The sequence below is a fragment of the Dryas octopetala genome, chromosome 1 (genome assembly GCF_963921425.1).
Source record: "Dryas octopetala chromosome 1, drDryOcto1.1, whole genome shotgun sequence".
NCBI classification, from domain to species: Eukaryota; Viridiplantae; Streptophyta; class Magnoliopsida; order Rosales; family Rosaceae; genus Dryas; species Dryas octopetala.
The window spans coordinates 4,396,772-4,409,746 of NC_141366.1; the positions used below are offsets into that span (position 1 = coordinate 4,396,772).

Here is a 12,975-nt window from a genome sequence, read left to right on the forward strand (position 1 = left end):
GTAATAATAATAAGGATTAAACACCTGATGGATATGCAAAGCAAACTTATGTTCAGACATTTGTTCGAAGAGTATTTATGAACATGAGATACACAATGAATTGATCACTTCATTTGAGATTTGACCCCCCAAGCTGTCTTCCCCCGACTTCTCCTTTAAAAATGATGTCCTCAAAATAGAGGGGGTGGGGAATAAAATAGAAAATGTGTGTACAGACTCTCTTAAGAGGTGCACTCCTTTCTCAAAACATAGTCAACAGCCTCTTCCACAGAGTCAACAACCTGCAGAAGAATCATGACTTCATGAGGTATCCAATTAGCAAATGTGAATGCATGGGGATCTTTAACTGTAATCATGAATCCCACCCTTCACCTGGGAAAGAGGGGAAGAACTATAAAGTAAAGATGATGCGACATATTCATACTACTGCAGAAAATTCATTAAACTCTACCAGATCTGCTGGAAACTTGGAGTGATTTTCCTTTCCCTTGAAAACCCCAGTCCTTGTCAGAATTGAAAACCAGGGGTGGCCAGCCTGAAATGAAAAAGTATAATTAATTTTTGCATAATCCTCTGATTTTAATTTAGATAGTGTTCCTATTACTCATGTAAGAAACTATGCAACCAAATTTTGGGACCGAGAGAGGCAAACCTTCTGTGCACCATTGATGTCCACTGAAGGATTATCTCCTATCATATACAGCGTTTTGAAATGATGACTTCCAGCATTTGCGTGCTTGACAACTTGAACATTATCATGAAGAGATGACACAAGTTTCTTGAGTACAAGTTCTGCATTCTTAAATACAAATGGATTTGGTTTCCCAAAAGTTGTATACTCCAGAGCATGAGGGTGAATTCTGCATATTTAAACTAGTAGCTTTAGCATGGTGCATAAGTCATCACATGAAGCTCATTGTCATCAGCATCCTTTCTTTTGTCCTAGTCATATGACCATATCTCAGCATTTGAATGGAAGGATTAATAGAAAACGTACCATGTTACACTTTTTGTATATTTCTAGGATTACCTATTAAAGACGGATTCTAATGCAATTCTGAAAGCTCCCATCCCAAAACGCTCAGAAGGAAAAGCAGCCTACCTTTGGTGGCACCTTGTCAGTACATTTTTAGTTTTCTATCAAAGGTAGTTCTAAGAATCTGAAGAATTTATACTGGAATTAACAGTACAATTAACATAGTACAGGGGGAGGGGGAGGAGAGAACCAACCTGGTAAGCAAGGTCATCATGTGCAAAATATAGTGGTGGTTGGTGTCCAATTTCCCGACCAGGAAGACCACCAGTTCTTAAAATGTCACATAGAACCTGGTATAAACATCCATAATTAGTCAGCTGATACTTCAAAGCTTTTAAAATGGCTAACAGAACAAGAAAGTGGGAATATGGATTGATGACTCTGGAATGGTCGTCGAAAGTGTTTACAGACCACATCGATAGCATTTTAAGCAATTCATATATCTAGCTAACAAACCATGATACATTGATGAATCCCTTAACCTCTTAGTATTTCTGAATGTACATAATTCAGTTCCTATAATATTACGATCAAATAAACTTGCTCAATATTACCTGAATGTCTCTGCTCCAATCAACAGAATCACTAACTAAAAATGCAGCCTGAACTCTTTGTGAGAGAACAAGGTCCCTGGTAGAAACCTCCTTAATTGTGCTATTCTGATAAGCAACCTGCTTAGTTGTCCATTTCTTATACGGTGCTAGAGGGTCAATGTTTTCAAAGCAGGACACATAGTCATCAATTGAAAGAACATTTCTGAAAGGAAAAAGAAAGCAAGCAAGAAATCAGGAGCAAAATCACATATCAAATAAGACAGTTTATTCAAATATGTGAAGAGCTTAAAAATGCAAAAATCAGATTAGCCAATACAGTTAATCAGAAACTTACTTAAACCCATATTCAGACATCACTGCAGCAGGTTCTCCTTTTCCCACAGCAACAATGAGTTCATTCTCAAATCTGTAGAGCACAAAATTGTAGTTCTTGGATAGATGAATATAATGGGAAATGGAATCTATCAACCAAACAAACAGATTAAGGTTAACTTAAAACTCTTGATCTCTGCAGTCTCTAGATTCTTCTATAATTCTGCTTTTTAGTAAACTTAGGACAATTTCTACCTCTTTATCTGACATATATAATGTCATTAGTCTCTGCATTTGATGTATTTGGGCTAGGTGCTACATATTATTTGCCATAAACCCAGTCATGCATTAGCCTTTAATGCAGACAATAAATTGTAACACTCTGATGGTCACTCTATAACATGGGTGTGGAATGACGAATTGGAATTGTTTATGAACTCCCATAGTGTTGTCATTAAGTGAGTTTAACTTCAACAATGAAATGCATCTGCTTCGATATAGAGTTTTGGTTGATTTTCATCATGTTTAATTGTCATTAGGTAGCTAACTATTCATGCCAACAATTAGCTAAGAGGGATACCATGTATCACAGAAAAATCAAGCATGCCCAACACTGCCAATATTCAATGTAAGACGCACATCCTATATTTGAAACTTGTTCAACAAACTTTACTTTCTGACCTTATAACTCAGTTTATATGCATACCTGTTTACTAACTGCTTAAAAGGTGTATGGCCCTGTAAAACCTGCATGCAACCCCATGCAGTCAACAAAGAGTATCACTATTACAATTTGGATAAAATAATTTTTTTTATTTTCATATATAAAAAGGACAGATTTTTAAGAATCCTAGCAAGATTACCTGTGAAGGTGAAACGTTGACACCCAAAAGTTGAGTTAGCTCTAGGGCTCTTTTAGATTCACTAAACCCACCTCCTATTCAAAAACAAACGAATAAAATAAAACAACAAAAACCAAAACAAAACCAGTACCCATTTACATTATACCACGTGGGCATAATCCAGCATAAAAATGCACTGCTTACCGTTTGTCAAGAATATGTACGGAATCCGAAGACTACCTGCCCACAAATTTAGAGTTTCACAAAGTAAATTCTCAAAAATAAACAATAAATAAATAAATGGGAGACGCGTATACATAAAAAACAAAAAGTAAGGGTACCAGAATCGTCGTATAATCTTCTGAGGGCCTGAGGAGAGCCTCCGATGGGAGTTTCGCTTCGTAAAACGACGCCGTCGATGTCGAACGCAATGCCAAAGGAAGGCCTGCTAAAATGAATCACAATTAAACCCAATTTAAGCTCACCTGAATTTTTTTTTTTTTTTTAAAAAGAGAGAGAGAGAGAGAGAGAGAGAGAGAGAGAGAGAGAGAGAGAGAGGGATGGACAGACGGACGGTTCGGATTGCGAGGAGAGCTGCGAGAATGAGCGTGCGATTTTGGAGAAGATGGACGACAATTGCTTTCCAGTTTGGCCCTGCGAAGCCTTTCTCAGGATTCGGAGGCTCATTGTTCTTCTTGCCTACGACTTACGAGTCACTGAATCACACTCTCCAGGAATGTGTGGAAGCTCTCAGAAAACAAGAGCTCGTTTAGGTCAACTGCGGGTGAACTTAGCGGACTCGAAGATGACGTGTCGAACTTAGAGGGGAAATTTCATTAAATAACCTGGTTTAATATAAAAATAACTTTTTTAACCCTCCCCTCCCACCTTTATCTTTTTTTTCCTATCTTAGAGGGGCATCATTATCCGCATCAACACTTTGCCCTTTAACCTCACCTTATTTCCTGATCCCAATATTACAACAAAAAAATGTCTAGTTTTCTTATTAAATTACAGAAAAATCATCATTGTGGTTTAAACTTTAGGCTTAATTGCTTGTTTTGCCATCCAAAATTTTATCCTGAATTCACATTATCACATAAAATTGTTTTTACCTACCTTACCTACCCTACATTATCACATATAGATAGTTTTTGTGTTGTATACCATTCTTGGTCCCTTGGCGCCTAACCATATCATTATCATGGACGAATGAATGAAAACAAATTCACTGTGCTGCTTTCCAGGACATATTCTTATTTTAATTTGGTTTTGAATAATATTGGATTTACAATTTACAAAACACATCCAAAACCAAAGAAGGCGAGGAATGAATCCAGAAAGTTGACAATACCACTCTTGTTATGAACTGACACTTGATCCTTTCAAATCTGAGGGAGAACCAATCTCCCTAGTTGATCTGCTTATATAGAATCTCCTCACATATGATACATTACTATCCTTCCAAAACCAGAAGCATCCTTCAAACGTGATGCTGCTGGTAATGGTGAAACAAACAACAGAAACGGAATAACGGATCGTTGTTGACCAAAATTATTCCAGCATATTATCTGGGTTGAAGTGTCGAGACTCCCTCCATATGAGCTCCTTTATATCTTCTTCATCCAGGGATGTCTGCTCGAAATCAAAGACGAAAGGAGATGGGCAAATGGGCTCCTCATTGATCTCATGTAGACTTGATAAATATGGGTGATTCAATGCTTCCTCAACTTTGCATACATGGTACATGGGAAATATAGATGTTGAGTACCTCAAATATGAATGACAAAATTGAAGATAAGTGTTACCACATGCTAAGAGACATACCGGTTATACGTTTGCTTGGATCAAAAACTAGCATTTTTTCTGCAAGATCAATTCCCACTGGTGAGACATTTGGGAACTTCTGCACAAAGGGTTGCTTTGGGAAATTGGGGAGCTGCTTAACATACTTCTTAGCATGTTCACTTCTTAAGAAGCCAAGATTTGAATCATCTGGTGAACCTAGTAGCTGTTTTTGAACAATGAAGAACTTGATTCATCAACAACATCATCATAAAATTAATTGCTTTACCTTTGAAATCTGGTAACTAGCTCTGACATCCCTTTTAAACAATTTCCACAATATACAACACCCTACGTACACTACATCACATCTATCAAGTTGAAGAATAGCTAGAGAATTACAGAGAAAATGATACCTCAGTTATGAGGCCCAACTGCTGAACATAGTCTTTTCCAGGAAATAGAGGTTCCCTCCTAATAATCTCCATAAAAATGCACCCAACTGACCAAATATCAATTGCTGCAGTGTATTCTGAACAGTTGAGTAGTAATTCAGGGGCTCGATACCAACGAGTTACAACGTATTCTGTCATGAAATCTGTCTCTGATGTTGTTCTTGCAAGCCCAAAGTCACAAATCTTAAGGTCACAATTTGCGTTAAGAAGCAGGTTGCTGGGTTTCAGATCGCGGTGCAAAACATTTGCAGAGTGTATGTACTTCAATCCCCGCAGTAATTGATACAGGAAATACTGTCAAAAACATTTACCTTGCTGATTTAAGTGATATAAGCTTTGATCTCATCAGAACGGACAAGTTAATAATTCATACTACAAGTTGAGCACATTAGTTTATACTATGTAGCCTATACAATAGTCTACAAAGGACAGAGAGAGAGGGAGAGAGAGAGAGAGAACTAAACAGAAGCAAGAAATTTCTGAATTGCAGTAAGCAAAAGCAATAAGTACAAATCAATGCTCAACGTGCCTGCATGTGTCTATGTTTTATATCAACTTGCAAATACTGCACAAAGCTAATGGCTCAACGCATTACATAATAGCCTTTAGCACTTTTAAGGAACAACTCACATACACCATGGCCCTGAGGTGGTCTTAACTCAACCATATCACATTTCTCTGTAATATTAACGCACACAGTACCCTACAAGCTTGATTGATTACCTCATTCAAAACACCTATAGGTCTCCTGATTAAAAATGTAAAGAATATCAAACATAATTAAGCACTAAGCAGCAGCTACAAGAGGCAAGCAGCTGATTATGCTTACCTGACAGTGATCATCTGTCAAAGCCTGGCTGGAGTGTATTATCTGATTCAAGTCAGTATCCATTAATTCATATACAATGTAAACATCATCGAACTTTTCCCTATCTGGTGGCTTTATGATGTCCTTAACTTTGATCACCTGCAAGATAACAATCCAATTATTTCTTATTCGCAGCAAAACCAGTTAAGAGGCAAGTGTAACTATCCTCAACAACAACAAACTTTCTATTTTTTGTTATGTTATGAATAACATTGACCAGACATTTAAAAAAGCATGTATTCACTAGTGTGTAAAGAATCAAATTGTAGCATGCCATAATTGGGTATTTCCAAATTTTCCAAAGGAAGTAACATCAGAGGATATGTAATCGAATAGAAAAGGTTTTACATTATCATGATCCATATGGCACAGGAGCTTTATCTCTCGGAGCGTCCTCTTGGCATCGATCCTGTTGTCAAATGCATTCCCAATCTTCTTGATTGCAACCTCTTCTTTTGTCTCAGAGTTTGTTGCACAGCTGCCATATGGAAACATTAACCACCTCTACTCACATAGACTAAAAATCAAGATACACACTAGCACATATGCACCAAGAAATCTCTCAAATTTATCAAATGAGTGAAGTGAGAATATCTGAAAGAGCTACCTATCTATCCCCACAAACAATTTGAACAGTTTGTGATATTTCATATTTGTATGAGCAAAAAGCCTCATCTATATACGCCACTGTTAAATCATTGACATCACTATTTCCCAATTCAAATACTACACCCAAAAATCAAAAATTTAAATAATGGATCATTTGATTTTGAATCTCAGATTCCTCATTTGATAGGGCCCAAGAAAAATAAACAAGAACCCAATAAGCTAAAGCCTACCCAATTCAATTTGAAAAATGAACTTTTCAATTCTATGGTCAAAGTCCAACCTTGCTTTTATCAGAATCCTAACAGTAACAGATACAATTTCAAAGCAAAAAGCTCGGATTCTCTGAAACAAAAACATACACCAGAGAGAGAGAGATACCAAACGATGCCGTATGCACCACGACCGACGGGGTTTACAGGAGGGACATATTTGGCGGAGACTTCGAAGAGGTTACCCATAATGTTGTACATCACGTACTTGCCTCCGTACGTATGAAGACCCTTTTCTCTTATTCCTTTAGCTTCATTCTCATTCTCCATCTCTGTCTTTTCTTTAAGTAAGCTTCTGAGTATTCTCACACTGACACAGAGAGAGATATATATAAATTCCAAAAGCTGATGACCGCCTGAGTGGTAAAGGTTGTCGTTTGAACAAGGAAAGCTATGGTGGGGCCATTTGGCACTACAGCCTGACAGCCACAAACACTGCTTTCATGCTTTGCTTTGCTTTTTGTGTTCTTTTGGTTTGAACTTTCAACTTTGAAATTTGAATGTGGGAAAGCAAAGCAAATGTAGATTAATACAAGTCAGTCAGTCAGTGGTCAATTTTTCTTTGAGTTGGGCTGAGCTGGGCTTTGAGTTGGGCTGAGCTTGGGCTTTATAGTACTACAGAAAAAGTACTCACTGGGCTATGTCCTGGGCCGGCCATGTCTCACACCTCTCTCATATTTTTTACATTTCTCTATCTGTAATAAAAAACAAAATCCTTGAGAAGACCTTATATCAAATTGGTTGGTTCAACATGCATGCATTTGATTGAATATTTGAGAAATCACTATCTTAGTTTTGCTTGGTGGGAAAGAAACTTAATTTTTTTTTTTTTTTTGGCCAAGATAATTTTCTTAACCATGAAGATACATATATCTGCATCTAGAAAAATGGATCCTAATAAGCCTTGTAGTCTATGCCAGCACGTGGCAAAACACCAGTGATGATTGTACAAAATTAAGATTCTAAGAAGATGAGACTTATTATAATTCCTTTCCCATTAGATTAAGCTATTCATATATATCCTCAATCCTTGTATTTGTTGTCATATCCAATCCAATTAGACTCAGGTTAATTTCAATGTGTCAAGTGCAGTGTTTGAGGAAGATTTGGTCTCTCAGATTAATTGACTTGTAGGAAAATCCATGCAGTTGAAATATTTGCTGCCGTTATTTAGACGACCAAGACTTCTTCTTCTTCTGATACTCATCTTTCTACTGCACGCAGTCCATCAAAATCTTAAAAGATCTATGAAAATTGTCAGAAATCCATGTTTCTTCTTTTCCTTTTTGGACAAGCAACTTATATATCTTCAAATGGAACTCTCTTTTTTTGGACTGATCCAATAGGACATAGGGGGTACTAATTTTCAATATTTTATAAATGAACATATAAAAAATAATAAGAAAATACTTAATCGTGATTAATATATACGTGTAAGAAGTTTGTTATATACAACGAATGTAGGTAAATTTTTATTTTGTTACACTCTAATGTATGATGTGGCCATGGTTCATCCCATGACATAACAGACATGTAATAATCGATTTTTTTAATTTTCTTGGAAGAAGAATTGATGAAAAGGACAAGAAGCTTGGATTTGCTAATCATGCTACCTAAAACTATAAATATTTATAATAAATAAATAAGATAGAGTCCATCATGTCGAAGCTTCTATATATTCCGGCACGTGAGAAATTGCAGCCAAAGGCCATACGTGGCTGGAATCTGGTCAATTTATTAGAAACAGGTTCATGCAAGAAGAGAATGACTTTTCGGCCACTGAAGCATAGAAGAGGATGACTCTTCAGAATAAATTAAAGGCTTAAATCCCAACTGCCCAATTGAGAATGATTTTTTTATTATACAAGCAATAATAGAAATGTTTTTTATATATATGGTACTAATAAGATAATCAAAGCAAATCAAGAAAGTGCTAATAAAATTTACTAGACAATAACAATGCCTTATATGTTATCATGTCCTTTTACCTTTTGTCTTTTTTCCTTTTTTCATCAAAGATTAATAGATTATAAAGGAATATAAGTCAAAATTTAAAGTTTGATAGGTCGAAGAGAAAAATTTATATGAGATAAACTTAATGGGTTCACTATGCAAAATTTACAAAACAATAGTAAATCTTACATGGTCTAATAGAATGATCGACCAATCATATTTGTAATCTGTCTTACCTTAGTTTTTTTCTTGATTAGAGAGGGTACACCACTATAAGCTAAAAATTAGAGATGAATGGCACACCACTATATAGTGAACGTTATCTTTTTCCACATGCAATAATTGCAATTGCCCAAATATATACTCAAAAGTAAATAAATAAAATCTTTAACATGATATGCTGATTATTCTCCTTTTGAATGAACCCAATTTTGTGGCTAAGCAGTAGGAAACAAATTATTCATACAATTTGATTTGTACATATATAGTGGGAAGTGTGAACATGGAGACATTTTTTCAAGATGCATGGTGGAACTGTAGGCTGCTATAAATCATCAGCTTTGCCAACTCAAACAAAAAAGATCCATAGAAGTGGGTGGGCCAAAATGATACTTATGTTAGTCAGTTTATAGCACATCAAAAGAAGCATTGACTCGACAAGGAAAGGAATGGAATTGAATCTCTCAGCAGAATTTGAATTTTTTTTATTTTATAGAAAGCTGAGAAAGTGACCACCAAAATAGTCTAGAAATCTTTTTTTTTTCTTTGGGATAAGACCAAAATAGAAATCTTTGATGAGTATAGAACAAGCCCACCATTGGATTTTTTTTCCCAATCAAATTATTTTTGTATCGAATTCAAATAATAACAGTCAGCTCATCACATAGCAATAAATCTATTTATTTTGTTTTTTTTAGTAAAGGCCTATTTATCATTTTTAGCACCGCTGCCACCGCATCAACCACAAATTCTACTAATTTTTTTAATTAGAACCCAAACCAAAGCGATAAGCCGAGGATTCCAAAGAACTTTTTGTTTGTATTGACCTTGTTGGGTACTTGGGTTCAATTTATAAACCAACACAAAACCTCTTGTAGTCTTACTTGTTTGTGATCTATGAAGAGACCAAAATTATACCAATGGTTTTGTTAATTTTTTACTAATAATCATCTTCAAAGCTCAGACCCACCTGACTCACTATCACACCTTATCTTAACACGCGCAAAAGCAAAACGCCCCATGAAAATTGAGAATTGAAATCAAGGAAAAAAAATATTGGTTAAATTTAACAGACAAAGTACCAACTACCAACTAGTCAAAAGGACTACGGTAACAGAGGGATCCAACAATGAAATGATTGGTTTAACTGTTAAAGCAAGAACATTACTTTGCCTCTTCAACTGAAATCAACATGAAATCAATGCCCAGATATTCAATCAAAGCATCCTCATCCTCCAGATATACCAGCATACCATACCATACAATACAAATCTGCCTTCAAAATTGCATGAAATTATCGAACAAAATGAAGATGCATAGAAATCATAGTAAGCCCAAGCTGAAAACCACTAGCTACTTGAATCTCTGTTATATTAAACAAAACCCAGATGGAATTACATAAGTAAAATTTTAAAAAATAAATAAATAATTACTTCTGCAACTAAACAGCCTACAGGGACACCCATGGCTCTACCCAATTCACCAAATTCAACTCTTTGAAACCCAAACTCAACCCCCCCTCACATCCCAAAAACTTGAAGACCAAATAAATTAAATAATGAACAAAATTACTATTTACATATACAACACCATCAACGAGTTCCTTCAAAGAACCTCAATTCAGCAAATGGAGGAGTCAGGAACAGTCAGATTGAGCATCTGAGCAGTACCCACTAGGGGTTTCGGCTGGGGTTTGGGAGTTGGAGCTCAGGAAGCTTCCGTTTTGCTTGGGTTTACGAGCAATCCCACCCACCATTAAACCCAGTGATCTGACCAAGCCCTTGAAAATCTTGATCTTGATCTGTCCTCTCTTGGGTGAAGGGAGGCTTTGTTTTGAGTAAAGCTTGGATTTGAGTTCTGGGGTTTCCATTTCTTGGAGTTGGGTATGGAGGATTTTGAAGCTAAAGAGAGTATGAGCTTGGAACAAAGCGAATCAGAGAGAGTGGGAAGCAGAGGAAAGCAGAGGAAAACAGAGCATCAAGCTGTAATCTTTCTCTCTCTCTTGGGAAAGAGATTTGAGAGAGAAAGAGAAGTGCTTTGATGGAAAAGAAAGAATGCGAGAGTGAGGAATTGGGTGTGGTGGATGAAAATCGATAAGGCCTATTTTTATACACATTTGAGCAGGGAGCTAGGGAGTGACTTGCAGTTCAAGAATTGAACAGTAGTACATAAGGGTATTTTTGTCCTAGCAACTCGAGTCTCGACTCTCGAGTGTGTATAGGTACACCAAGGCACCAAGCATATTCGATCGAATCATGTAAATAAAGCTCAAAGTGGTAGCAGATAAGAATAAGAGAAATGTACTCTCGTTGCTTATCAAAAAAAATTATACAATAATGTTAGTGTTATATCATGATCTCGCATATTGTGAACCCGGATAATTGGTGAGGTTAATTTTAGTTTGAATAGAATAATCTAAGGTGCACTATGAAATATATCGAATATCTTGTATTCTTGTGGTACATCTTGAGACATTGAGGGTGGATTTTGAGGCATTTCAAAGTGTATAATTAGCCCAAATAATAAGGGTTGAGAAATGAATCAAGATTATTATAAATCAAGGATTCAATCCTTAATTTGGGCATATAAATAAATATTTTTTTTATCATACCGTTTGATTTTTTATGTTATTAAAAATTGTTAATTTAAATTATTGAATAATTGAATTTTATTTGAATGTGCAGCGGAATTAATAATCTAATAACTTAAAATGTTAAACTATGTTCATGAAATAATGTATGTAGGGTGACCTTCATGGAACATACATACAAGTAAGTGTCCATGTTGCATCAATATTCCTGCAATAGAGCACTAGAGCTTGTAATATTACCAAGTGTAAGGAGAGATATTGTTAATAATTTATCAGAAACAAATATAAAATAAAAAAGCTATCCCCCTTTTCTAACCTTGTTTCCCTTTGTTGCCCGTGTCTCAATGAATATCATTTTAAATTTTAAAAATGTAATGAATTAGACACGCACAAATTTGCATTCAATGGCAATAGCTATAATAATTTAACATGTGCATTTCTTTTATCCATGGAAAAAAAAAACATCTGCATATTAGTGGTGATTATTATTAATTTTTTTGATTAAGATTATTCTTGATATTAAGAAAATGTTTTTATATGTATATAAATCTTGAGCCATCAATTAATGCTGAAATAAGAGACTATCATGTTATAAAAAAAAATATATAAAAAAAAACTGCCAATTATTAGAGTTAATGTAATGTCAATTTATAAAGGGAGAATAAGATTTTGAAATACCTGTCTGATGTGTACCATCAAATCATCAATGACCATGCAATAAATGTAATTGCTGGGTTGTTCTAAAATGATAAATAAATAAAATGGATAACAATAAGTGCATTAATTTCTCAATTAAAAGGAAAAGGACCACTGTGTACGTTGTATGTATTTAAATGAGTTCGTTGTTGGGGTTTTTTTGTAGCTTGCACGAAGACCACTATGTCATAAATTACTCGGATATTAATGAGGTATGCAGGACTCATTAATTCACCCATGAAGGGGGAAAACTTATTCATGGGTGGTAATCGGGTCGTGCTTGTGTGACATGTTAATTAATTAGTTTGCGTCATTTTGATATTTTTGGAGTATTAATATCTTCTTTTATTATTGAATAATTATTGTCCATGGGATTTGCACTCAAAGTCTTCATCCATAAATAGAAGATTAGGTGTTCAAGAGTCAAGACCAAATTGTCATTAACAGTATTAATCCAACTTGTTTTGATTGACCTTATAAACAACTTGATATTGGCTCGACCTATTTATTAATATCTCATATTTGATTGGATGGCGCTACATTTTTTTAAATAATACACTTAAAGAATATAATTGTTTTATTTATAAATTAAGTAAACTCATCAGTCATAAATTAATTCCTCAAAATAAAAACTCTTCCCATACAAATGCTAGCAAAACCAAGAATAAAGTTTTTATAAAGATTTGTGAAAAGTGAGTCAAAAATGAAAAAATTGACATTTTCTTCATGTAAAATCAACTAAAAATGTTTGTTGCGCTAAAATTTGATTATTATTGTTTGATATAAC

At 35.1% G+C, this 12,975-nt stretch overlaps 2 protein-coding genes across 2 annotated transcripts; both read right to left on the bottom strand.

Annotated features, from left to right (window-relative positions):
* Positions 1-4: 4 nt before the first annotated feature.
* LOC147296711 (mitochondrial hydrolase YKR070W-like) lies at positions 5-3,542 on the bottom strand. Its single transcript, XM_086243554.1, has 12 exons — positions 3,319-3,542; positions 3,086-3,189; positions 2,949-2,984; positions 2,766-2,839; positions 2,609-2,649; positions 1,925-1,996; positions 1,591-1,792; positions 1,231-1,326; positions 1,031-1,098; positions 653-860; positions 452-535; positions 5-281 (listed from the first exon to the last, which is right to left on the bottom strand). The coding sequence occupies exons 1-12, from the start codon at positions 3,429-3,431 to the stop codon at positions 222-224; spliced, it is 1,158 nt and encodes a 385-aa protein (XP_086099680.1). The 5' UTR covers positions 3,432-3,542; the 3' UTR covers positions 5-221.
* Positions 3,543-3,961: 419 nt separating this feature from the next.
* Positions 3,962-7,057, bottom strand: LOC147296712 (mitogen-activated protein kinase homolog NTF6-like). Its single transcript, XM_086229701.1, has 6 exons — positions 6,840-7,057; positions 6,201-6,330; positions 5,814-5,951; positions 4,946-5,278; positions 4,572-4,755; positions 3,962-4,474 (listed from the first exon to the last, which is right to left on the bottom strand). Exons 1-6 carry the CDS (start codon positions 6,998-7,000, stop codon positions 4,299-4,301), a joined length of 1,122 nt encoding a protein of 373 aa, XP_086085827.1. The 5' UTR covers positions 7,001-7,057; the 3' UTR covers positions 3,962-4,298.
* Positions 7,058-12,975: the final 5,918 nt, after the last annotated feature.

What these genes read in the sequence shown, in the direction of transcription:
- LOC147296711 (XM_086243554.1), bottom strand. Translation starts at nt 3,431, where the DNA reads ATGAGCCTCCGAATCCTGAGAAAGGCTTCGCAGGGCCAAACTGGAAAG. An exon ending in ATTGGAGCAGAGACATTCAG is followed by an intron (nt 1,327 to 1,590) that starts GTAATATTGAGC and finishes TGTTTATACCAG; the next exon opens with GTTCTATGTGACATTTTAAG. An exon ending in ACATCAATGGTGCACAGAAG is followed by an intron (nt 536 to 652) that starts GTTTGCCTCTCT and finishes TTTTCATTTCAG; the next exon opens with GCTGGCCACCCCTGGTTTTC.
- LOC147296712 (XM_086229701.1), bottom strand. Translation starts at nt 7,000, where the DNA reads ATGGAGAATGAGAATGAAGCTAAAGGAATAAGAGAAAAGGGTCTTCAT. An exon ending in GCCATATGGATCATGATAAT is followed by an intron (nt 5,952 to 6,200) that starts GTAAAACCTTTT and finishes GTTATCTTGCAG; the next exon opens with GTGATCAAAGTTAAGGACAT. An exon ending in AGTTGGGCCTCATAACTGAG is followed by an intron (nt 4,756 to 4,945) that starts GTATCATTTTCT and finishes GTTCAAAAACAG; the next exon opens with CTACTAGGTTCACCAGATGA.